The sequence below is a fragment of the Archocentrus centrarchus genome, chromosome 18 (assembly GCF_007364275.1).
Source record: "Archocentrus centrarchus isolate MPI-CPG fArcCen1 chromosome 18, fArcCen1, whole genome shotgun sequence".
Classification (NCBI taxonomy): domain Eukaryota; kingdom Metazoa; phylum Chordata; class Actinopteri; order Cichliformes; family Cichlidae; genus Archocentrus; species Archocentrus centrarchus.
In genome coordinates, this window is record NC_044363.1 from 2,833,608 (window position 1) to 2,859,042 (window position 25,435).

At 39.2% G+C, this 25,435-nt stretch overlaps 1 protein-coding gene and 1 long non-coding RNA gene across 4 annotated transcripts; one reads left to right on the plus strand and one right to left on the minus strand.

Moving 5' to 3' along the window:
• The first annotated feature begins 655 nt into the window (after positions 1–655).
• LOC115797614 (uncharacterized) lies at positions 656–2,189 on the plus strand. 2 transcript variants are annotated; one of them, XR_004021438.1, is made up of 4 exons: positions 656–737; positions 838–945; positions 1,864–1,999; positions 2,081–2,189. It is a non-coding gene; the product is annotated as an uncharacterized LOC115797614 (long non-coding RNA). The 2 variants fall into 2 exon arrangements; XR_004021437.1 differs by having other exon boundaries at positions 657–945.
• Positions 2,190–3,839: 1,650 nt separating this feature from the next.
• Positions 3,840–23,941, minus strand: LOC115797422 (circularly permutated Ras protein 1). 2 transcript variants are annotated; one of them, XM_030754002.1, is made up of 19 exons: positions 23,897–23,941; positions 18,439–18,490; positions 18,157–18,213; positions 15,747–15,878; positions 15,578–15,664; positions 15,408–15,493; positions 15,065–15,262; positions 14,361–14,405; positions 14,158–14,247; positions 11,165–11,316; positions 10,990–11,071; positions 10,702–10,829; positions 10,237–10,321; positions 10,050–10,156; positions 7,539–7,651; positions 7,322–7,433; positions 7,085–7,225; positions 4,970–5,063; positions 3,840–4,350 (listed from the first exon to the last, which is right to left on the minus strand). In XM_030754002.1, exons 2-19 carry the CDS (start codon positions 18,488–18,490, stop codon positions 4,207–4,209), a joined length of 1,905 nt encoding a protein of 634 aa, XP_030609862.1. In that variant the 5' UTR covers positions 23,897–23,941; the 3' UTR covers positions 3,840–4,206. The 2 variants fall into 2 exon arrangements, with proteins under 2 accessions (XP_030609862.1, XP_030609861.1); XM_030754001.1 differs by having other exon boundaries at positions 3,840–4,347; positions 23,897–23,927.
• Between the last annotated feature and the right edge of the window lie 1,494 nt (positions 23,942–25,435).

Here is a 25,435-nt window from a genome sequence, read left to right on the forward strand (position 1 = left end):
TTTAAATAATTTTAGAACCTGTTAAGGAACATATGATTTTTTTTATGTCCTAATATTTAAAACCTTAAAACTTGAAAGAGGGTATATTTTCTTTTCATGACACCATCTAAACATATACAGTACATACATATTGTATGTTTTTAATCCAAATCAGTAATGGAAAAAACTTAGCATTCATTTAATGTCAAACTGCTTTTGGATATGAACTCTACACCTGTTTTGTTACATTTAATCTTTTTTTTCTGTCTTTCTTTCTTTGTAATTTTGGGTGGGGGTTGCCTTTATTAGATAGTGACATTGTAATGACAGGAACATAGGTAGCGAGGGGGGAGGACATGCAAAATGCAAAAGTATTAAAGTCTTACTAAAATTTTAATATACAAATAGTGGTAAGTTTTAAAAAAAAGTATACCACTAACTATTTCTGAACACTTAAATAGTAGTTTGTTTTTGTAATAGCTAAAAGACAACAAAACAGCTGAATTTTAATCTTATTCAACATGCCCATAAGGCCAACTTTGAGAAACAAGAACATTATTCTGCACACTCATTCTCCTTCCTCTCTGCATGTTCTGCTTTTTCCAGTCACACACCCTTTCTTTGCAAATATAAACCATGTGCCTTTCTTTCCTTCTTGACAGTTGCTATTGGCTTCAATATTTGCATCATTGCCACTATGAAGATGCTGACAGTGTTCGTACTTGTTTGTGCCATGGTGGCTCTGGCCAGAGGTGATGGTGAGTTTTAAACCTAATGCTACAATTGCCACAAAATGAGCATTTTAGAGAATGATTCAACCTGATTTAGACTCTGTCTCATAGTCTTTTTGTCTCTAAGCAGAGAATGGGTTGTTCAAGAGGTCATCATATTGTCCCACTGACTCGATTACGTTCAGAGGTCGTTGTTTCTTCTGTTTCAGCAAAGATGACATGGGGTGATGCTGAGGTGATTACCGTATTTTCCGGAGTATAAGTCGCACTTTTTTTCATAGTTTGGCTGGGGGTGCGACCTATACTCCGGAGCGACGTATATGTGACATTTATAACACATGAACCAAAATACTCCAGCCACTTGACATCTCCGTGAACTGCAGCTTTAAGGCAGTCTTGCGTAACCTGTGGGCGCAGTGGATGATGGATATAGAGCACAGCTTAACGGCAACTGGGAGAATGCGCCACCCAACTTTCCTGGAAGTCATTGGATGGATCAAGAAAACTTGGGCTTCAGTGACAACCAAACCATCCTGTTGGGATTCAGAAAGGCTGGAATAATTGGAACTGCAGCTGACGACGAGTCTGACTAACGCGACACAGAAGAGGAAGCGGCGCTTCGTCTACGGAGTGTACGGAATTGTTTAGAAGTGACACCGAGGATGAAGAATTCAATGGATTGATGGTTTGGTTAACTTGTTAGTATGTTCTTTATGCTATGGTTATCTGAATAACTTAATGTTACGTTAACATACCGAACACGTGTTCGTTGTGCGTCATGTAGCTGAATGTGTTACGTTAGCATAACGTAGGCGTAACCGTGTTCGTCTGTTCTTTAATCCATTATTATTTTAAATTGCCGTTCAAGATGGAATTTCTGCTCTGGGTCCTCGGATTCTATCAACCCCCTCCCAAAAAAGTGCGACTTATAGTCCAGTGCGACCTATATATGTTTTTTTCTTCTTTATTAGCATTTTTTGGCTGGTGCGACCTATACTCCGGAGCGACGTATAGTCCGAAAAATACAGTATCATGATTTGAGTCAGTGTACAATGTGCAGTTTTTGTTTTAAGTTTGATGTGGGTTTTTTGTTTGTTTTTTGTTTGTTTTATTTTGTTTTTACTAATTCTGCTCCGTTACCTTAGCTCGCTAGAAATTCTGTCTGACCAATAGAGCACACCTCGCTTCTGTGCACAGTGCTGAAGAGTATTATAGCATCCAGAGAATGATAAAAAACCCTCACTCAAGGATTGGGAAGAACATGGCTTGGAGGCTCCGATTGCCAAAAAGTATATTTTAGAGTCATTAAACTTTTTTAAAATGTATTCTGTAATCACAGTGTCTTTCATAAACTGTGTTGTGTCTTTTAGGAAGGTGTTTGGTTGTGGAGTGATGGCACACCTTTTGACTACCAACACAAAGGAAAGTTTGATAACCGCTGGTGGAGGGCAACAACTGGTTTGCAAATGAATTATGGAGGTAAATAGAATATTTCTATGAAATAAAAAAATAACAACTGAACTTTTTGGACTGTTTTGGACTGTCTGGCCAGTACTGAATGGTGCACCTTTCATTCTTACAGAGCAGAACTTGTGGGATGACGTGGCAGTGTAGCAGTAAGCTTCATTTGTCTGTGCCAAAGAGACTGGCATAGAGTTTCCTGTCAAACGCAAAGGTGTGATTTCATGTGACTTCAACTTTGTGAGTAATAATAATGGAACATAAAACAATGAAGAGTTATCAAGTTAGTCATTAGTTGCTTTCTAATGCCTAATAAGAGCAGGCTATACAAATGGTGTAATTGATGCTGTACCGTGGATTTATTGTAGTCTTTCTTTTCTTATGCAACATTAAAAGGCTCAAGAACTGAGACAAGCTGGTCTGTGAATCTGTGATGAATCTACGGTCTTGCTAAACCATGACAAAATAAAACACTAAAATACTTCTTTGCATTAAATGTCATTATTTAAATAGCATGTTGGTACAATAACTTTTGTTTGGGTATGTAGTGAGTGTTACACTATTAAATATCATTAGAATAGATACATGTTACTCAAAAATCAAAGTATTTGCTTTGCAACTTTTGTTGTTTCATGTGAGGCTACAACTAATGAAATGAAAACAATCATAAAATAGTGACAAATGTCAGTCCCAGTTACCCAGAGCTCAAAGCAACAGCTTAGTGTTTGTTTTGTTCAATCAAAAGTTAAAGATCAAAATTATTAAAATACTTTAAAATTATAATACTGAATGAGAAAAAAATTTAATGAGCTACCAAAATGTTTTCTTTTAATTAAAAAAAAAACTCTTCCTATATATGCTGTTTATGTAATGATTTAATTTTATAGTGTGACCATCTACTGGTCAGTGGCAGATAAATGTAGAGAAGTAAAAACTTGATGATTTCCCTCAGAAATAATAGAAGTATAAAGTGGTATGATGAGAAAATGGTCTGTTTTGGTGCGCATGCGCGGAACTGTGCATGCTGCCCGTTACAGCGCTCCGTTATGTGTATAGATTTAGATGTGTTTATAGTCAAATTATCTCTTTAGTCTTTATATTTTTATGCCTTAGTGTATGTTATTGTGTTTTTGGTTTACTTGTCTAAATGAAACGGTTGCAGCTGTAACAACAGAAATTTCCCTCTGGGATCAATAAAGTATTCTGATTCTGATTCTGAAATAGTATTTATACCTTAGTAAATGTACTCATTTCCATTTACCACTGGGCTTATAAAAATGATGGTATTACATAGTATTAGAGAGTAAAGACTGATTCACTATCTAAAGACCATTACTACTACAACAGGAAAATCACATACTGATGTATAACTTGTGACAAAGTGTCATGAGCTCTTTGGTTTTGCTTGTGTCCATCTATTAGAGAAAAATTTTTCCTACAGCAGTTTAAATGCAGTTGACTACATAAAGTAGTCCTTTTGAGTGGAACTCTAGATGTCAATTCCAAGAAAGAGCAGGATTATCCCACAAAAGAAAAGCATTAATTGCATCATAAACAACATTTTTGCAATGTAATAAAGACAGTAAGAATTTTAAAAATGTCAAACATGTATTTATTAAACATGAAACAAATAGAACTGTTTCATTTAATTACAAAATTCCTCTAAAACAGAAATCAAATAAAAACACATTTGTTTGGCTACATTTCTCTACTATGACTGATCAGTTTAGGACAGTCAGGATACTGGTTGTCAGGTTGTCAGTCTTCCCCATTCGGGACCAAAGTTTCTGATCCCATTTCAGTCCTGAGGATAAATTGACTGCTGAAAACCTATGTGGTTTAAGATAAATTAAACAAAAGTAATGAAGTTGTTTGTTACAGTCAGGCTTCAAGTTTGGCTCGCTTTCATTTGGCCTATTATAGGGTTAATTTGAATGATGTTCACACTTGTCCTCTATACTCTGGGCTTCTTAAATAAAAAGAAACTTATTCTTTCTCTGATCCAAATTTTAATATTGACCTTTTTTTTTTTTTTTTACACTGCTTCCATGGCAGCCTTTTTTTTCTTTGTGATCTTCTTTTGGATCTCAACTGTGCTGCAGCTGTTATTGTTGTTTCTGACACTGCTGGCTCTCTTCATCTGGTACACCACCTTAGCTGCTTCATCTGAGAGAGCCTGCTGAAATGGAAATAAAGAACTTAATAGCTAATGTGTGTTTAACTAGCAGTTACTAACACAGAAACAGACAGTCTAAAAGTATTACTGTCCTGATGTAGAATTAAACTAAACTCAATTTCTTGTTCCAGTAGAACTCAGTTTAGCAGTCAGTGGCTACGCTTAGAAGTCTGATCTTTTTCTTCTTTCTTCTTTTTTTAAATTCAGTTATGATAAAATAACATAATTTGATAAGACAATGCCACTGTCCTGCTAAAAAACAACAAGCTAAACAATAAATCAATCTTGGCATCAAATTATTACAATTTATGTCCCAGTAACAAAGAGAAAGAAAGAAAGAAAGAAAGAAAGAAAGAAAGAAAGAAAGAAAGAAAGAAAGAAAGAAAGAAAGAATTACAACTTCTGTTTAGTGTTTATAAATGTCCACAGGATGGTGCTGTTGTATTAGTATTATTTTCCAAAACTTAACTGGTGTCTGTTCTGTGATTGGCTGCTCAGTCACAGACAAACAGAACATTAGATACAATGTCATAAAAATAAAATAAATACAAGCAAAACTCCCTGCATGGTACAATATTTATTAAGTGAAGTGCCTTTGTTATTAAACTAAAGCTATAATTACCTGGGATTCTGTGGTAATGTCCTCACAGATTGTTGTCATGGTTTCCATCCAGTTACCATAGATACTCTCCTCCTTCTGGATTGGCCTCCACTTACTGCAGTACGGAAAGAGGAAGTGTGTTACCACCAACATAATCAAGCTGCATACACTTGAACTCTAAAACCTAATTCTAACCTATCCATCCATTTTCTTCTGCCAACTCCAACCCTTAGTGTGAAATGATCAGGTAGAAATTCGAAATGACCCCAACAGGCTCAGTGAACCCATAGTGTGGGTGAAATGATGGGCTTGGGTCCCCACAGTGCTATGTAAATCGTGTGTGTGTGTGTGTGTGTGTGTGTGTGTGTGTGTGTGTGTGTGTGTGTGTGTGTGTGTGTGTAATATCTACTATTTTTTTTTGCTACTTTATGTTTATACGGATTTAAAAACATGAGTACACAGAATTATGAAATTTTATAGCTTGATTTAATAGCACAATGGCGTGGTGATTAGAACTGTTGTCTCACAACTAGAAGATCAGGGTTCAAAACCACCTTGGCCCGGGCCTTTCTGTGTGGAGATTGTTCTCCCTGTGTTTGTATGGGTTTTCTCTGGGTACTCTAGTTTCCTCCCACAGTCCAAAGATATACAGTTAATGGGGTTAGGCTAATTGGTGATTTTAAATTTCCCATAGCTGTGAATGGTTGTCTCTCTCTCTGTTGCTACTTTCCCACCGCCGAGGTTCCGGAGCCGGAACAAGTTCCCGTGTCGATCCCAATGAACCGGCGAAATGCTTAAGAACGGGCCCGCGTTCCCACCGCGTTTCTGTGAACTGCTCCTTTACGTATGAGTGTGAGCGGGTCCTCGTCTGGACACGGAAGCTGAAGCGCACAAACGTCGGAGAACACGCTCCCCTTTCTTGTGCTGCAAATACGTTTTACGGTCCAAACCAAACTACTGCAGTATCTGTGTGCAGCACAGAGGGGAAACACAGACAGTGATTAGAGCCAGACGACAAGTACGCACTTTGTGTCCTTTTATCTGTGATATGAACTGATACAAAGCAGCAAGTTCAGCCTTAGAGCCCAACCTAATTCACAGCCGTGAAAATCGCTTCGCTTTTCTCATGTAATACACATGTAATATGGTAGAAAACTTGATGTTGAGACGGCAGAGTCACGCCCCTCTGCTGCTTTCGGCACGGGTTCCTGGTTCCAGACCAGCTAGTTTGCGGGGCCGGTATTGAACCCATTTTTCAGCCGAGCACCGAGTGTTTCGGTGGTGGAAAACCCGCCTAACGGTTCAATTTACGGCTCCGGCTCCGGAACCCTGTTGGTGGGAAAGAGGCTTGTGTTAGCCCTGCAACAGACTGGTGGCCTGTACAGGGTGTACCCTGCCTTTTGCCCTATGACAGCTGGGATAGGCTCCAGCCCCCCTGCAACCCCGAACAGGATAAGTGGAAGAGAATGGATGGATAGTTAGATAATTAAAGGGAAAAAATTGTAACAATAGATTAAACACAATACCTAGAAAATATAGATTTCTATTATATGAGCAATACTGCCCTCTAAAGGAAGGCAGCACTAACTACAGAAATAGTAAAATGAACGAAAAGCTACACGAAGTGTAAATCTATAATTTAATCACTTTTAAGCATAATTATTACTCAACATAATGTATAAGACTCATCTAAATGACTACTAAAGTAGGTTAATTAGTTTTTCTCTATTATGATAAGATTCTCTATTCTGATAAGAATAGAGAATATTATGATAAGATTTAATGGTTGTGTCATTCATGTGATGTCATAAACTTCATTTCTGAAATGGTGGTGCAGCTATATGATCATTTGCAGAAAACAGCGGCTATACTACTTGGGATTGATATGGATATTTTAACCTCTTTCTGTCACTTCTACAAAGTATTTACATCTATACATTTCTTACAAGTTAGATATGAAATATAATAATAAAAGGTCTGAAGGAAAAGCAGATTTCAGAGTCTGGTCTTCAGTGACTTATGATCAAACGGAGCTTATATTGACATAATGACAATGTCACGCACATTGTCATTATTCCTATTTTCTTCATATACCCTCTTCATGGTTTAGCAGTCAAGGGCCTCAGAGAGTCATACCTGACTTGTTGGAGCAAGTCTTGCTGTGCTTTCAGCTGCCTCTGTGCCTCCTGCACTTGGCCCTCCATGGTTAAACTGGCACAGAGCTGAGCACAGTGAACGCCAAGTACTGCCATATTGAGTCTACTGGCAGAAATCCGACTTCAGACAGACAGACAAAGGAGATAAGATAAAGAAAGTTATAAGTTTTAGTTGATTCTGCTAAAAGTATTTAATATCCAGCTACTGCTGTTTTACCTGCAGGTAGTTACTGGTCGCTGTTCAGTGATGATGCGGGTGATTCTGTGTTGGTCTCTGGTCTTGAAACTAAGCTGCAACTGGAATGGAAGCATGCCTTTCTGGAGAAAAGCTGGCAAAGACAATCCAATATAACAAATTAAATAAGAGTTTGGTTTATCCTATTAACTGCTTTCTGCAGTATAATTCATGTTATAATATGGCAAAGTTGACCTACTTTCCATAAAATCAGGTTTGACAGCAAACTGGAAGGTGATCTCCAACCCTTTGGTGACATTTCCAATCTCTTTCACCAGTTTGTGATTGTTTTCATCCTCATATGGAAAATATCTACAGTGGAAGAGAGAGAATGGTGAAAATAGGATCAGAAAGAAAAGAAATCAGTATTTTGGCACATTACAAACTACATATGCATCAAGGTATATCCACTATATTGTATTCGCTTGTCTCCCTTCAGACACATGAATTTAAATAACATCCCATTCTTTTTTTTTTCTCAACTACACTCTTTATTTATAATCATATTCTTATACAGGTTTGCAGAGCTGGGGAACATACTCGTCTTTTGTGAATACAGTGGAATAAGAGGGGGAGAAAAAAAGGGGGAAAAGGGGGGATGGAGACTAACAGAAGTTGCATAAGATGAGATAAAAGAGAATAACAGTTAATGTTACAATGTTTTAGGTTCACATCATAGAGAATATAAGAAAAAGTACCAGTAATGACAAAAAAGTACAGATAAAATTAGATCACGTGAAAACAGACATCCCAACTGAATCAACCTTATATTCCAAACTAATCCTAGTGTATCTCTCCCAGTTATGCCAGTGTTTAGAGAATTGATCCATCTTTAGATTAACAGTGAAGGTTATCTTTTCGATTTTGTAAATATCTGCCACTATCTGGGCCCATTCCTGGAGCGTAGGTTCATTCTGCACCATCCATTTTCTTGTGATTGCCTTTTTTCCTGCTGCTATTAATATATCCCAGAGATATCCGTCTATTAACTGCATTTCATCCCATCCTTAAGCCATAGGGTTTAAAAAGCAGATATAAAAGCCACCCTTGGCAGTTATAACAGCTTCAGCTCTTCAGGGAATGCTTTCCACAAGGTTTAGGAGAGTGTTTATGGGAATTTATGACCATTTTTGTCATGTCCTAGGCCGGTGGCCCAGTGTTTTATGTTCTTTTGGTGCTATTTGAGTTTTATTCTCAGATTATGTTTTGTTATCTTTTGTATTTGTCCTCAGTTGGTTATTTCTAGTTCCTTGTGTCTCCCAGTATTCTCTGTCAGGTTTGTGTCTCTGTTCCCTCGTCGTTCTTCCTGTTTTATTTTGATAATTGTCCGGTCCCTGTCTGTTGTATCCAGTTTTGTTCCTCCTGGTCTCGTCTTGGTAATCAGCGTCGCCTTTGTTCCCACCTGTTTCCTCTTCCCTCATCAGTCCTCCTGTGTATTTAAGTCCAGTGTTTTCAGTGCCTGTTGTCGCGTCGTTGATGTGGTTGCGTCAGTGGTCCTGTGCTGTGTGTGTGTCCCTGAGTCCTGGTTTGGTATTAGTTCTGGCACTTATCCACCTCCCGTGTAGCTGTGTTTTGGTCTCTTCAAGTTTCACAATAAATCCACCTTTTTTATTTGAACCTTCGTCCGAGTCTGCATCCTGGGGTCCTATCCTGCCCACCACACACACTCTAGTCATGACAATTTTTAAAGAAGCATATTGGTGAGGTGAGATACTGGTGTTGGATAAGAAGGCCTGGTTCACAGTCTCCATTCTAATTCATTCCAGAGTTCATTCCAGTATGTGATTTTCCTTCTGTCTAGTTGAGGTCAGAACTCAGTGCAGGTCAGTCAAGTTTTCCACACTAAATTCGTTCATGCCTTGCTTTGTTCACTGCTGTGCAGTCATGTTGGAACACAAAGGGGCCATCCCCAAACTGTTCCCACAAATTTGGGAGTATGAAATTGTCCGAAAGTCTTAGTATGCTGAAGCATTCAGAGTTCCTTTCACTGGAACTAAGAGGCTGAGCCCAACACATGAAAAACAACCCCACACCATAATCACGCCTCCACCAAACTTTACACTTAGCACAATGCAGTCAGACAAGTACCGTTCTCCTGGCAACCACCAAACCCAAACTCATCCTTCGGATTGTCAGACTGAGAAGTGTGATTCATCACTCCAGAGAACACGTTTCCACTTTTCTAGAGTCCAGTGGCAGCATGATTTACACCACTGTATCCAATGCTTTGCATTGTGCTTGGTGATATAATGCTTGGATGCAGCTGCTCAGTCATGGAAACCCATTCCAAGAAGCTCTCTACACACTGTTCTTTAGCTAATCTGAAGACCACACAAAGTTTGGAGGTCTGTAGTAATTGACTGTGCAGAAAGTTGGTGACCTATGTCCACTATGTGCCTCAGCATCCACTGACCCCACTCTGTCATTTTTCATGGCCTACCACTTTGTGGCTGAGTTGCTGTCATTCCCAATCACTTCCACTTTGTTATAATACCACTAAGGTGACTGTAGACTATTCAGTAGTGAGAATATTTCAGAACTGGACTTGCTGCACTATCATGATACCACGGTATCGTGGTTTTGGGAATAAAGTGTACAGTAAACATGCAAGCGCATGCCACCACACAAGTCTATGTTCTTATTACTGTTAGATTTACATACAAAACAGGCTAAAATATTACTGTTACTGTGTTTTTCAGTTGCCACTCACACTCCATCAGAAGCAAGCAGGGTTGCTTTGACGCCTGTAGCTAGGACATTGTCTTCTGACACTGATTGGATCTCTCTTGCCACTGTGCCAATGCTGACAATATTTACCTGTGCAAGACATGAAAGAAGAGTTACAGAAATATGGTCTTATTTGTGTTTGCTAGTGTGAATTATTTTGTGTGTCTCACCCTTCCTCCGGTAGCGTCAGCCAGTTTACCAATATCAGCCAAGCGACAGTCTGTCCCTTCAAAACTCATTACTGATATTATGACTCTGAAAAAGGAAAAGAAAGAGATGCAGTGTTTTCACATAATTATTGTTTGTGGTGGTATTCGGAGTACCAGGAGTGCATGAATGGAGGCACATCCATCCCTTCTTAAAGAATTATTATATAATAATGTATAAAAAGCTGACTTTGTGATAACATATGATCTCCTTAAAAGAATCAGGTGCCTTTCCTGTTAGTTCATCATCCTTTAGATGGACTGTACCTCACTGTCTGAGTGTGAGAAAATCTACATGTGGGAAATACTGGGGTGATATTTTTCATAGTAACACACAGTAACACGGAGTTGTTTTATATGATTTGTTAAAGCCATTTTTAACCATTATGACGTTAATGCAATTTAAAATCAACAAATGTGTGTCCTTACCCCTTCTCCACTGCCTCTATAGCCAGTTGTGTATAGAAATATGGAGTAAAGGAAGAAGGGGTCAGAGAGGGAGCTTGCTCCATCTCACCGAGTCCAATGTTGGCCTTGCCATCAGTACATAAAATGACCTGCAAAACATAACAGCACCAGGACTATTTTTTAATAATGATGGAGGTCACTGCACCCAGTCACACCAATCATCTCTAAATCTGAGCAAGTGATCAAATAAGCAAATTTCCCAAACTAAAATATCTGACCACTCCTTTAGAGGCTTTCACACTCACTCACCTTTGACCCGGGGTACCTTGAAGCCATAGCAACCGAGGCTAACGCTGCAGGACCAAGACAGGTAGCTCCATGTTCCCTGAGTCTGGTTGCCAATATGTGGAGAAAACAAAGAGTGTTTAAGACAATAAAGAGAAAAAAGGGTTTTCCATCTTTGTAAAACATTTCTAACACTTACTCTTTGACCCTTTGTATTAGATGATGATAGGTCTCAGCAATACAGTGTGGAATGTGGTAATTCACACCTTTTTGCCAAATGTGGTCATAGTCAACCAGTGCCCAGTCCCTGAGAGTGAGAGGAGTACTAGTACCATCACCATATATTACAACCTGGAAAACCAGCAGAATGAGGTCAGAGAATTGAGTGGAGGTTTCTCCCTCCATCTGCTAAAGAGCCATCTTCTACAGAGCATGACAGTTTATCATGGTAAACAGGAAGCCCTCTCTTGTTTTTACTGGGGCATGCTACATGACTGTCAAATACACAATGTACAAAAAGGACAAAAACAGGAAAACATTCAAAACTCCTGCATTTAGAGATAAATAAGACATGCAATAGACTGTATGTCTAGTTCTACAGTTATGATTTACAAGGGCCATGGTAGATATAGCTATATCTTTGTAGTCATTGTAACTTTAGTGACATCAAGTCAAACTTCTGGAATATTGATCTGGTCATTTAAGTAGCAGAGGGGGTTCTTAATCAGTTTCAGCTGCTTTGGTGTTAATGAAATTAACAACAGGTGCACTAGAGGGGCAACAATGAAACAACCCCCCAAAACAGGAATGGTTTTACAGGTGGAGTCACTGACATTTTTTCTTCCTCATCAACTGTTTTTTCACTAGTTTTGAATTTTGCTAGGGGCAATGTCACTGCTGGTAGCATGAGGCAGTAACTGGATGCTACAGTGGTTGCACAGGTATTCCAACTCCTCCAGCATAGCACGTCAATGCATGCCATTGCCAGAAGGTTTGCTGTGTCTTCAAGCACAGTCTCAAGAACATGGAGGAGATTCCAGAAGACAGGCAGTTACTCTAGGAGAGCTGGACAGGGCCAGAAGGTCCTTAACCCATCAACAGGACCGGTATCTGCTCCTTTGTGCAAGACGATCAGGATGAGCACTGCCAGAGCTAGAAAATGATCTCCAGCAGGCCACTGGTGTGAATGTCTCTGACCAAACAATCAGAAACAGACTTCATGAGGGTGGCATGAGGGCCTGACATACTCTAGTGGGCCCTGTGCTCACTGCCCAGCACCATGGAGCCTGATTGGCATTTGCCATAAAACACCAGAATTGGCAGGTCCACCACTGGAGCTCTGTGCGTTTCACAGATGAGAGCACGTTCACCCTGAGCGCACATGAAAGACGTGAAAGGGTCTGGAGAGACTGTGGAGAACGTTATGCTGCCTGTGAGATCATTCAGCATGACCAGTTTGGTTGTGATGGTGATGTCTGGGGAGGTATATCCATGGCGGGATGCACAGACCTCTACAGGCAAAGGCACCCTGACTGCTATTAGGTATTGGAATGAAATCCTTGAACCCACTGTCAGACCCTACATTGGTGCAGTGGGTCCTGGGTTTCTCCTGGTGCACGACAATTCCAAACCTCATGTGACGAGAGTATGCAGGCAGTTCCTGGAGGATGATGGAATTTATATTATTGACTGGCCCCCATGCTTGCCTGAACTAAATCCAATAGAACACCTCTGGGACCTTATGTTTTGGTCCATTCGTTAGGAACATGCTCTGACCTTGTCAAGTAAGCATACAAGTACGTGGGGGCCATACAAATTACTGAGTACCATTTTGAGTTGCTGCAATGAAATGTAGGCAAAATTGACTAGCCTGCTGCATCATTTTTTCCCTTTGATTTTTAGGGTGTCTTTGAATTCAGCCCTTTGTAGGCTGATCATTTTCATTTCCATCAAACGAGGTGGCATCCTAAGAAAGACTGCATAACGCAACAGTACAAACAATCTGAGGGGCCTGAAACTGGATGACTCAGAACCTACACAGACAATAAGAACAATGTAAAAATAGAGTGATAAATCTCAAAATAATTTTTTTAGGGGTTAAAAAAGGTAGCTAAGGCCCCGTTTACATGAGAGTGTTTTCAGTGGAAACGCTGATGTTTTGCTATCAAAGTAGCGCGTTCACACGGAAACGTTTCAGAATCGATTTCCGTTTACACAGAAAAACTCTCCACTCTGGAGCCCGTTTTCAAAAGTTATCACTTTCGCTCCATTCCCGTGTAAACGAGAGGCCGAAACACATCAAACGTAGCCATTTTTGGGTCACCAGGGTGGCTCAGGGCATGAGCAGGCAACCGTATACCCCGTGTGGTGGAGCAGTTGGCGTAGGTTCAAGTCCTGTCTTGTCGCCATTTACCACATGTCTTCCCCATCATTCCTCCTGCTTTCCTGTTTCTCTCCACTGCAAGAACTGTCCAATAAAGCCGTAAAAAGGCCAAAAAATACCTTTTAAAAACAAAAAAAACTTAGCCGTTTTCATCTGAAAACATTCTTGTGTAAATAGGGCCTAAAATGTCAGCATCCCCACTCCTGTCAAATCAAAGTTTATTTGTCACATGCATGGTCGTACAGGGTACAATTAGCAGTGAAATGTTTTGATGACTAGTCTTACACTATAGCACAAGATCAAGATATAAATAGAATGATTTTAAAGAATATAATCAAAATGTACACTGAGGTAAAATTGAGGTGGAATCATTAACAAAATACAGTCAAAATAAAATATATAAAAAGTAACAAAATATATAAACTAGAATATACTATACACTCATTACTATACATACTATACACTAGAATGTAACAGATATTTACACTAAAATATAATATATAGATACAGGGTATGTGTAGGGTGTAGGGTGCATAATATAGTGCAAATAGTCCAGTGTAAGACCCCTTCAATCTGAAACAATCATAATGATTGTTCCCATTGTGATGGTTGTGATATACAGGATCCCAAAGACATAATAAATGATGAATGCCTTACATCTTTTACTACAAGCTCGTATTTGATTAGGAAAACCTGCTCTATTGCTTTTGGAGTGAGATAATTATATTTGCAGTAGCAAAAGTAACAGTAGCATGCAAGAATCATTGCTATGATTAATAATCTACTACTACCACTACTACTTCTCCTACCTCATCATTGAATGTCACCAGTGCCACCCTCCTATGAGGGGACTGTTGCTTTATGGATGATAGCGCCCTGTAGAGAGCGTCCTGCATACCCTGTGAAAACATACCAAAACAGCAAAAACTTTCAAACAAAAAGTACATACAGCCCAGCCAATTCATTTTAATTTGTTTATTATCAATCAAATAGCAACAAATTATCCTCTCACCTCTAGCCTGGATTTGTATGATAGAGAGCCATTGCTTGATGGAACCTAAAGTAGAGCAAAGACAATGAGATTGATCATTTCAGATGCAAACAAACACTCTGCAGTCATTGAGTTGACCATGACTTCCTCTGGCATACCAAAGTATTCTAACTGGGTCATGCAACAGGACAATGATCACAAGCACAGCAGCAAATCTAAAAATCCAAAGAATCCAGGTGTTGCAATGGTCCAGTCAAAGTCCAGACACCAACCTGACTGAAATGCTGTGGCAGGACCTTAACCCTACAACACTAACGTGAGTTTTGGAACACTATCACTCTCACTTTCATGTGGGTGAAAATCACCCAGCATTAGTGTTCTGGAGTTAAGCTGTGCATAAACAAATGCCCACAAACCTCAATGAACTGAAGCAATGCTGTAAACAAGAGTGGGCCAACCTTCCCCCACAACATTGTGAGAGGCTGATTAAGTCACACAGAAAACAGTTACTTCAAATTATTGCTGCCAAAGGTGGTTCTCCAAGCTATTGAATCATGGGGTGTACTTAAGACTTCCTTACAAGAAGTCTTTTTGAAACCATTAGGGTCATCTCCTGCTGCCCATTAAAAAAAATCCACATTTAAGGCACATCCATGTAGAGACTTGTTTTTACATTATTATATTGGTGCTAATAAGTAACATATCCGAATTTGCTTTCCACACACCTCTGTTGTGACGCTCATACTGCCAGAAATGTCCACACAGAAAATGACTAGCGTGTCCTCCAAGTTCTGGTAGTCATCTTCGCTCTGTCTGGGCAGGTAAAGGTCGTCACTGCGCACACCTGCTCGCTGGCCAATACACAGTGTAGCCAAACTCTCATCTACGCTGTTTTCACCTCCACAGAACTCACACTGCCACACCTGCACAAGAGGAAGAGGATTTGCTTTCATTGGTTTTAACTACCTTTGTTCCACTGATGTGGAAAAAATAAGCCAGAAAGAAAAAAGTAAAAATAGAAAGAACACAAAATAAAACAAAACATGCAGGAATTAAATTACCACTCACGTTCTTCTGTAAGGAACTCAAACATGACAAAGCAGAACTACATTTCCCACAAATCACTGGCTTTTGGAAAGTCTCCATGCCCGAGTCTGGTAAGAAAAGGAAATAAATAGAGTGATAAAAGCAAAACAGACCTTGGAATGAAATCTGTTTGCAAGTGTGCGTCCTCTGACCTTGACTGATATCAACCAGTTTTCCAACACCGAGTGAGACGACATTGACGTTGGCCTTCAACCTTGTTACACCTTCTAGCTTGTCAACTGATGAAACATGACAAAGGAATGAGAGACAGAAACATTAAATCTGTCTTTATGGAAAGAAGGAGAGGTGAACCACACTCACGCCTGGGAGGGACAGGAGGAGGGAGGGATAGAGGAGCAGGTGGAGGCTGAAAGGAGGGACTATTGTAAAGAGGAAGGGAGGTAGGCCGAGGTTTCCTCAGACGACGAGGGGGCAGCGGTGGAGGAGCCGCATCTGTAGAAACAAGGAAAGACCAAATAAATGACTCATGTAGCATCAGTGAAATTAATCTAAGATCTGCTGTTGAGCACGCCAGAATGTGTAATGCCTTACTTGTATGAGTTCCCATCTATCTACCCATCTGTTAGGCCTACAAAAACAACGCTGTGTATCAAGCTTTCCCTGGGCCTCTCATTGGTACAGTGAAATGCTGGACTAAGGAGGCTATGACTTCATTATTTCACTGCAGTCACTATCTGATTTCCATATTTAAGATCCAATTCAATTAAATTTTGTTTATGTACTGCCAAATCACAACAAACTGTCACTTCAAGGCGCTTTTTGTAACGTAAAGACTACAATAGTTGAAAGAAAACCCCAACAGTCAGAAGACCCCTATGAGCAAGGACTTGGCGAAAGTGAGAATGAAAAGGTTTCTTTTAACAGGAAGAAATCTTTTTCAATGTTTCTTTAAAACTAGTCTTTAAACATTAAAAGTCTATCACACAATTTTGAGATATTCTCAAAATTGATGGAATTATGAACACAGAAAAGTACCATCAGATTTTGGTCCACCACACAATACCATCTGGAAAGAGTCAGATTGGCAGCAGCTTCATTTTTTTTCAGCATGACAAGATCCCCAACACTGCTGGCTGAAATACAGCGCCAAACCATGACAGAGCCTCCACCATGTTTTACAACTCACTGTTGTACATCTCTCCTGATCTCTTCTGGGGTGGCTATGGCTCAGGAGGTAGAGCAGGTCATCTACTAATTGGAAGGTTGGCGGTTTGATTCCTGGCTACTCTAGTCTGTATGCATGGATAAGATGCTGAACCCCAAGGTCCTCTCAGACGCAACCGTTGGAGTGTGAATATATGTGAATGTTAGATAGAAAGCACTTTGAAATAGAAATCAGTGCTTGTGTTAAAGAGTTGGATGTGTTGTATAAAGTGCTTCGAGTGCTCAGCTAAAGTAGAAAAGCATTATATAAGAACTAGTCCATTTACCATTCTGTACATAATGACAACAATTTGAACCAAAACTGTCAAATTCTGTTTCATCACACCATAAGACCTGTTGCCACTGATTTTCAATCTAGTAAAGTGGAGGGGATTTTTTTTTTTCCTGAACTTGAACCATTTAGTTTTAGATCCTTTACCTAACCAAATGCTTAATGAAAACAAAAGTAAACAGCAAGTGAAAACAGAATTAAGAATTAGGCCTAAAAGTAGAAGAACACTAACTCTGAAAGTAAAATGAAATAGTAATGTCTTTATGCATGCTCAATCATTCAGGAAAGGAAATCCCAGAAAGTGGGAGAAACATTACGTCACTCATCCTGGTGAATTCCTCAGTCTCAGCTGACTGCAGTTTTCCCCAGCCTTATAAACGGTACACTTGCATAACATTCGAAATTAGCACCACTGACTAACAATGGGCCATGAGCTCATTTTCATGATCGCTAGTATGCAAATTGTCATTACCACTGATAAATGACCATGAGTACCATGTAGGGAAAAATAAATAAATTAATTAAATATATATATATATATATATATATATATATATATATATATATATATATATATATATATATATATATATATATATATATATATGTCTATGCATATATTATTATATCTCTATATATATCTATATCTCTCTATCTATATATATATAATATATATATATATATATATATATATATATATAGTATATATATATATATAGTCTATATATATGTATATATATATATATGTATATATATATATATATATATGACTGGGCTGTGCAAGAGCAAGTGTAGCTGTAAATTTCAGTGATCTGTGTTAAGAATTGATAAGCAGTAATATTTATTGTCTCTCTTCCTTTCGTTACAGCCACAGACATGACACTGTGTTGGTGAGAAATGCGGTCTTGCTGAGAATGGGGGTGGAAGCAGACTGACACAAAATGATTTTTAATTTGATCAGCATTAACTGTCGCACTATTTTTTATGTCTTTGTAATTAAATCTGATATATTTTTCTCTGTGTGGACTTTCCCTCGTTGAATTGCTATCTTTGCATCTCCTACACAGTCTCTGTCTCTGTGTCTTTTGCATTTGCAAGCATGCCCACACACTCATGTACGTTACTGCTTAATATGCTTTCCTGTTATTTCGCTGCAATGCTCTTGAGAATTTAATCAACTGTCATGTCAGAAAAACAACAGTTCAGAAACGTCATCGTGTCATAAAGCTGCATGCTTTGTGCACAGTTTTGCAAGTGCATGCACAAGAAAATTACCTGCTTGCTGCTTTCCCGGCACTATGTTGTCATACTCGGGGCCCATCGGAAGAACGCCTGTAGATGGAGGAAAAAACCTCGTTATAACAGGCTTACGCAGTTAAGCACGAGCTCTTCCATCTTGGTGAAGTGCACTGAGTGCAGACAGAAGCAGACTGTTGTGCAGATTTGGCTCAAAGATGCCAACATTTCACATGTGGAGTGTATTAGAAATGTTTTAACTAGAGCAAACCTGTGAGCATTATGTGACATACTGAGGAAGACAGACTTTGATAAACTCACCTGATCCATCTGGACTCCAGTTACAAACAACGTGACTGCAGGCAAACTCCATCTGCAACACACAACCACACAAAATTAATTGCAATACCATTTAAAAGACCTACAAAGCTCACCGGGGTTTTATCTTCAAGAATCAAATGAATCAGATAATGGTGATGAAGAAAGTGAGAAAAGCTGACATATCAGTTATATGATTGTAGCAGATGAGCTTCCTGGCATTGTCAGAGTGTTGTCACCATGGCAGCTGTTCCTTTGGTTTGGTTATTTTTCTAGTTAACAGGTGGCTGAGTAAAACCATCAAAGAAAACACTTCCTGTCATATGAACACGGAGGCAACAGAACAGCACGAGAAGTAATGGCTTCATGGAGTTGAACTGTAAGCATGAATGTGAAAAAAAAGTTGGCTTCACGATTAATTAGTGCATGCATTTTTGTTCGGGTTTGTTTAAAGTACAGTTGCAGGCGCCAAAATGACAGCACAGAGCTAATGTGAGCGAGTTCAACATGAAGGAAGTTGCAGGGTTTAACGTTTTGAGAGCTTTACTATTAAATTATTAATGGGATTTAGATTTTAAACCAGCCCATGGTCACAGTTTTTAAGCCAGACTAATGAGCATTAACGGGGTCAAACAAAAAATCACAAGTGTTAGGGATTATTTTTTACTCGGTGAATAAAGGACAAATGTTTAAAGGTAAACTCCAGTAAATTAAATAATAAACAGTGGATCAACCAAATAATAAACAATTAAATAATACATTAGACAGAGAGCAACTGATCAGAAAGTAGTAGACTAACTTCTCTGTTTCAGTGCATCTTATCTTGAGGACCGGCCACCGAACGTACAATCGGAACATCACCAGCGTCACCATGTTCTGTCATTAATCTGGACAAGATTTCTCTGTATTGATTAAATTAGAACATGAGGAAGAAGATGTGCCCATGACTGAGAGGAATCTGAGTCATTAAAAACCAGCTCGAACGAAACTGAATGACGAAGGTCAACTCATAGCGCCCAGAGATTGTTTATGCTTAGATAACAACGTGTATAAAAATGTTTTGGTTAGACAGGAACACGGGCTCAGAGAGAGAGAGAGAGTGCACACTCTTACTCTGATTCCCCACATGGCCATGTGTGTATTTTCCTGATTCTTTAATATATTAAATGTTTTACTTTTTTAATTAAAGTGTTTCAGGTGTCTTCCTTCACAAAAAACCTGTTTACCTGACAGATGGTGACCCTGACGTGATCGAGGACTGATAACAGGTAATGACAGGTGATTTGTGAAGGAGGATGATTGGCAAAAGAGGACAAAGGGGAATATTTTCTCCAGGACTCACCTTGGGACTTTTACTCCTCAAAACATTCACAGGAGGCCTCATGAAAAAGGTAAGCAGAAACCTGATGTTTTTAAATAACCGAATTCTGCAGAATTGGATGTTGAAATTTTTTGTTAGTGAGGAGGAGGTAAGGTCTTGAGAGAACAAATTTTAGAGGATCTGTTGAACTGTTTAAATCTTGAAAATATTAAAGTGTCAGAAAAACAAAAAGGGGTTGACTTTAAAAAATGAATAAATTAGTAATGGGTAAAAGAAACAAAATAAGTGAAGTGATAAGAGTTGAAATGAATGAAAAAAGGATTGTGAGAGACCACAACCACTAAAGACAACAGCTATAAACTGTACTCATCAGGCTAAATCCATTGCTCTAATGTGACTCCAGATGACTCCAGAATGATCTCATGGGCCTCTCAAACCTGCACAGTTTTTTAAAAAACTGACAGATTCAGCTAACATGTGTGTGTTTGAACTGTGGGAGGATGATGGAGAACCTGAAGGAAACCCACGTAGGCGCTGAAAGAACATGCAAGCTCCACACAGAAAGACTTCCTGTGAGCCGACAACCAAACCGCTGGACCACCCTGCCCTGATATGACTGCTCTATCCTGCTGCCTTGCCCCTAAAAATGTGAGATTTTTGACTGTGTTTTTGTGTTCTGATGAATGATTAACTGTTTCAGACATTTCTCAAGCAAAAGTTCCTTCTTCCTTGTTTCAAAAGTGAAAATGTGCCAGTTTTTTTTTTTTTAATCATTATAAATTAAATATCCTCAGACTGTGGGGTCTGTGTTACACCCAGAAAATAAGCCAAAGATCCCAGTAAGTATTTTATTTTTATTTTATTTTACATTAAGCTCAAAGTTAAAAGGAGGAAGGTGTTTAAAGACTGAAAGTTAAAAACAGCCTTCAATGTAAAGCAGCTGTTTGTCGGAGCCTGTTTTTGTGTTACCATGAAGCCACGTGTGCACACAGGGAGTAAAACATTAAAGGTTCTCACGTCGACAGCTCCCCTTTTATTTCTTCAGATTATCACAGAGAGATTTGAGATGATATTTTGCACAATTTTTCACGGCTTCTTTCATATTTATAGAAAAGGGAATCACTCAGTTCATCAAGACAACTGCCGTCTGCACTGCTGACAAACAAAAATCCTGATCCATTATAAATGAACGCATAAAGTAGAAGAAATAAATGTAAACCTGTATAATATTAGGATTATAATAAATGCAGTCTTTTTTTTTCAGATTTAATTGAATCCAGAAACATTTTAAGGACAGAGACACTCAAAAAAAAAAAAAAACCCTACTGTGTCATGGCAGGCTCATCATTCATTAGTCATTCTTCACACATACTGACAAACACAGTGAAGCTCAGGTCATCATGACAGAATAATATTAACACAAAGCTCTTCTTTTTTTTATGTTAAGAAAAATGAATAAATAAATAAAATTCACTACAGCTGAGCAAAGATAAATCTGTCCTGGCTGACAGGACGAAAGCTCTCAGGTCAAGTTCCTTTATTTGTACCCTAAAGGTAAACTTGCTGTGCAGCGTAGTGAGTCAGCTCATAAAAACACAGACGTGATTAAAAAAGCAAAAACACAACATGTTAAAAGCAAACAACACATATAAGAACAAAAGGAATAAAAAAAACAAAACATGATGAAAGACATAAAACATACACAGCATCCACCCATCCTCTTATCCTGTTCAGAGTTGTGGGGGGGGGCCCAGCTGTCTCAGGGCGAGAGGCAGGGTACACCCTGTACAGGTCACCAGCCTGTTGCAGGGCCAACACAGAGAGACAGACAACCACTCACACCTATGGGCAATTTAGAGTGACCAATTAACCTAACCCCACTAACTGCATGTCTTTGGAATGAACCCACCCAAACACGGGAGAAAATGCAAACTCCACACAGAAAGACCCCGGCTAAGGCGGAATCAAACCCAGGACCTTCTTGCTGTGAGGCACCACGATGCCACCATGCTGCCCTAAAAACACAGCATGGGGTTGAAATTTGTTAAAACCTATGGCCGTAGGACCAAAACTGCTTTTATAACGCTTGGTTTTACATTTGGGCATTTTATATCTGCATCCTGACGGGAGAAGCTGGAACTCACAGTGCAAAGGGTGAAATCCTCTGCACCTGCCTGGAGCACAGAGAACTGCAGCTGTCCTGTCAGCAGTGTTTTGTCAGTATTAAGAGACGAGTTTTCTGAGAAAATGCTGGTTCCCTTTTTTTTATACACAGCTTCACAGTTTGCCTCAAAAGACAGTTTGCTGTCAAAAATGGTGCCAAGACATTTATACGAGCTCTTCTCGTCTAACTTGCAGCAATAAAGAAAATCACAAAATGTTAAACAAAAAAAAAAAAAAAAAAAAAGAAAGATTCAAAACTTAAATCATCTATTTTGAATCACACAAATGTTACATTTACAAATAAATTTTGCATTTTCTGAATTATTCCAAAAAGCATTTCTTGTCATCAGAGATTTAAATTTCTGTATTTAACTCTGAGAGTCTGGGAATAAAAAAACATTTTGAGTGCACTATGACGTTAGCTCTGTTTATGCAAAGAAAAGAAACACCAACCTGAGAGATTCGAGGTATTATTTTCTTTTTGTGCATCAAAGGAGGATAAGTGACAACAACTTAACACAGCACACCAAAGTAAAACTACTGTTTGACCACTTAAGTGCACTTTGTGCAACCTTAGCTTTGTGAGTACTCTTGACTCACAGAGCTAAGAATGTATGGTGCGTGAGGCCCTTTTCTTTCATTCCTGTGGCCCATAAACTGCAAATCAATTACAAATGATCAAAAGAAACAAATCCGCACCTCTGTACTCCCCAGTGTGCAGCCAGAAAGCTGTACATCAACGTAAGTTAGTTAACTCAGAAAACTTGAATACATTAAGCTAAATGCACTCGTTTAAATTGGGTACATTTTTCAGTGTACAAAAAAAAGGTGAGCATACCCTGGAAATTATTTCCTAGTTTTGCTTCCTTAAATCAAACAACTTTATCAGCTCACTAAATCAATCCAGGTTGTCCTTGGAATGCCAAACAAGTTGAGCTGCGTGTTTCTTATGTGTATAACAGAATTGCTGCAGCTGTTTGCATCAGTTAGGTACCAGAAGTATCGATGCCACAGGTCAGAGGAGAATGGCCAGAGTGCTTTGAGCTGATAGGAAGGTAAAGGTAACTCCAACCAACTCCAACCAACCAACCAACATTGTCCAACTTTGAAGCAGATGGGCTACAGCAGCAGAAGACCACACTGGGTGCCGCTCCTGTCACATGGTTAGAGTCAGAATTTGGTGTAAACAACATGAAAGCATGGATCCATCCTGCCTTGTATCAAAGGTTCAGGCTGGAATGGTGTGGGGGATATTTTCTTGGCACGCTTTGGGCCCCCACTGAGCATTGTTTAAACACCACAGCCTACCTGAGTGTTGTTGCAGTTGTTACTGTCCATCCCTTAATGTTACCATCTTGTGACAGCTGCTTCCAGCAGGAAAATGCACCATCACACAAAGCTCAAATCATCTCAAACTGATTTCTCGGACATCACAATGAGTTAACTGCACTCAAACGGCCTCCACAGTCACCAGATTTCAAGCCAACAGAGCACCTTTGGGATGTGGTGGAGCGGGACATTTGCATCATGGATGTGCAGCCAACAAATCTGCAGCAACTGTGTGATGCTATCACGCCAGTGTGGACCAAAACTTCTGAGGAATGTTTCCAGCAACTTGTTGAATCTGTGCCATGAGGAATTAAAGCAGCTCTGAAGGCAAAACCAGGCCCAGCACTAGCAAGGTGTACATAATAAAGTGTTCAGCGCTGTTTGTTAAACAGGTTTGGTAAATGACAAATGAACCTTTCCTGCTGCCATCTGTTAGTGAGTGAATTCTTTACCCTAAACATATTTAGGTCTGAAAAGTGGGGGAAAAAAAATGTGTGAATATTATCTTTAGAGACTTTAGTCTAACAAGTTATCAAAAGTTAACAAAAAGCATAAACACAAGATTTCCTCGTGCCTGAGAATGAAAGCTGCGATGCCAGTTTTATCATCGATACACACACACACACATTACAATAAAAAATTAGTTACCTTTGCAGCAGTCTGAGCGCAGCAGTGTTGCTTAAACTGAAAGTGTCTAATGCAGCAGGTTTCTAATATGTGTGAGAGTGTGGGCGTGTTCAAGGTCTAAACAGCAGCGCTTTGTGCTGATGTGTGTCAGGAAGTTGGTGCAGAGCTGTTTTTTTTTTTTTTAAAGAGTGCGACTAAAGTGGAAAGGAAGAGAGGGAGCACAGACAAAGACAAGACTTGTATCTGCATGTTTTAATCATAAAAGATCACACTTGAAGATACAGCGTTACTTACAGACTGTAAGCATCCTGAGTCAGCTGCCCTCTCACTGTGGAGCAGAGAGTGAACTGTCATTACACATTATATGTATATGTATGCATAATATGTAGTAATTTTTTCATTTAAGAACAGTAATATAAACTACATTTAATATGTATTATGCTATACAACATAATGGAGCAAGAAAGAAAAAGGATGGATGCATGGAGTTAAATTTCTTTTTCTGTTCCCTCTGGATGAGTTTTTCCCAGTCTGGAAAAATGTTAGTTCGCGTTTGCAGCACACAGAGTCTGGTTGCAGTCAGATAGTTTTGTTTGGAGATATTTCCAGCTGAGAGAAATAACCCAGAAAGATCTGCATGGCACCCATAATCAGAGCTGGTTGAATCCTCTAAATCCTAAGAAAAGGTGCTTCAGTGCTTCCTCTGTTACCTCCTTTAGTGTAAGAAAAGATGTAAGGAAAGATCATTCAAAGCAACACATTGTCTGACAACACAATGACAAGTGGTGCAGATCATCTATATGATAAGTGCTTTTCTTTCATTACATAACCTGCTGATTCCTTTTGAACCTTTAACCACAGGGGTGTTAAAGCCACAGAAGATTGCACTGCTGCATAAAAGTTGCCTTGTGTGAAGAACGTACACCGATTAGAATAAACCAGCTCTACAGGCCTCAACACTGATTATGAGCTGCAATAAAGTGATCATAGTGAATTTTATAGTCACCATATTGCAGTTTGCATTAGCTAATGTCTTCACTGATTGCAGCCTTTAGGATTAGCATTAGTGATTAGCATTTTGCAGGAAATGCAACAAAAGTATTTCCAAGTTTTTCTTGTTATCTGAATTATACTGACTTCAGTCACAGAAAGCCTTCATGAAGTTGCACCGGATCATCTCTGCAGCGAGACGCAACGATGAGTGGAGCAACTGATCACAAGTGAAAAACATTTATTTCACATATTCCTTTAAAAACAGCCACTGGAGTCACATGAAGTGTAACTGCAGTTGAACTTTTAGAACACCACGGGCCTTACAAACCTGGGGGATACATTTTTAAGGCAGGGTCTAATTATATGCGCCAATATGTTACCTTATGGGAAATGTGGCAGCCTTAGAGCTACTAGAGCTTCACCTGAGCTGTTTTCAGGTTTATGGTGATTTGTTGCTACCGTTCTGTTCACCAGTGAGTGGAGAGAGGTGAGTGGGAGATGTATTGCGGCTGCATCTGCAGTGATGTGGATGCTGCACTGGTCCATCATGGTAAAGACAGAGCTGAG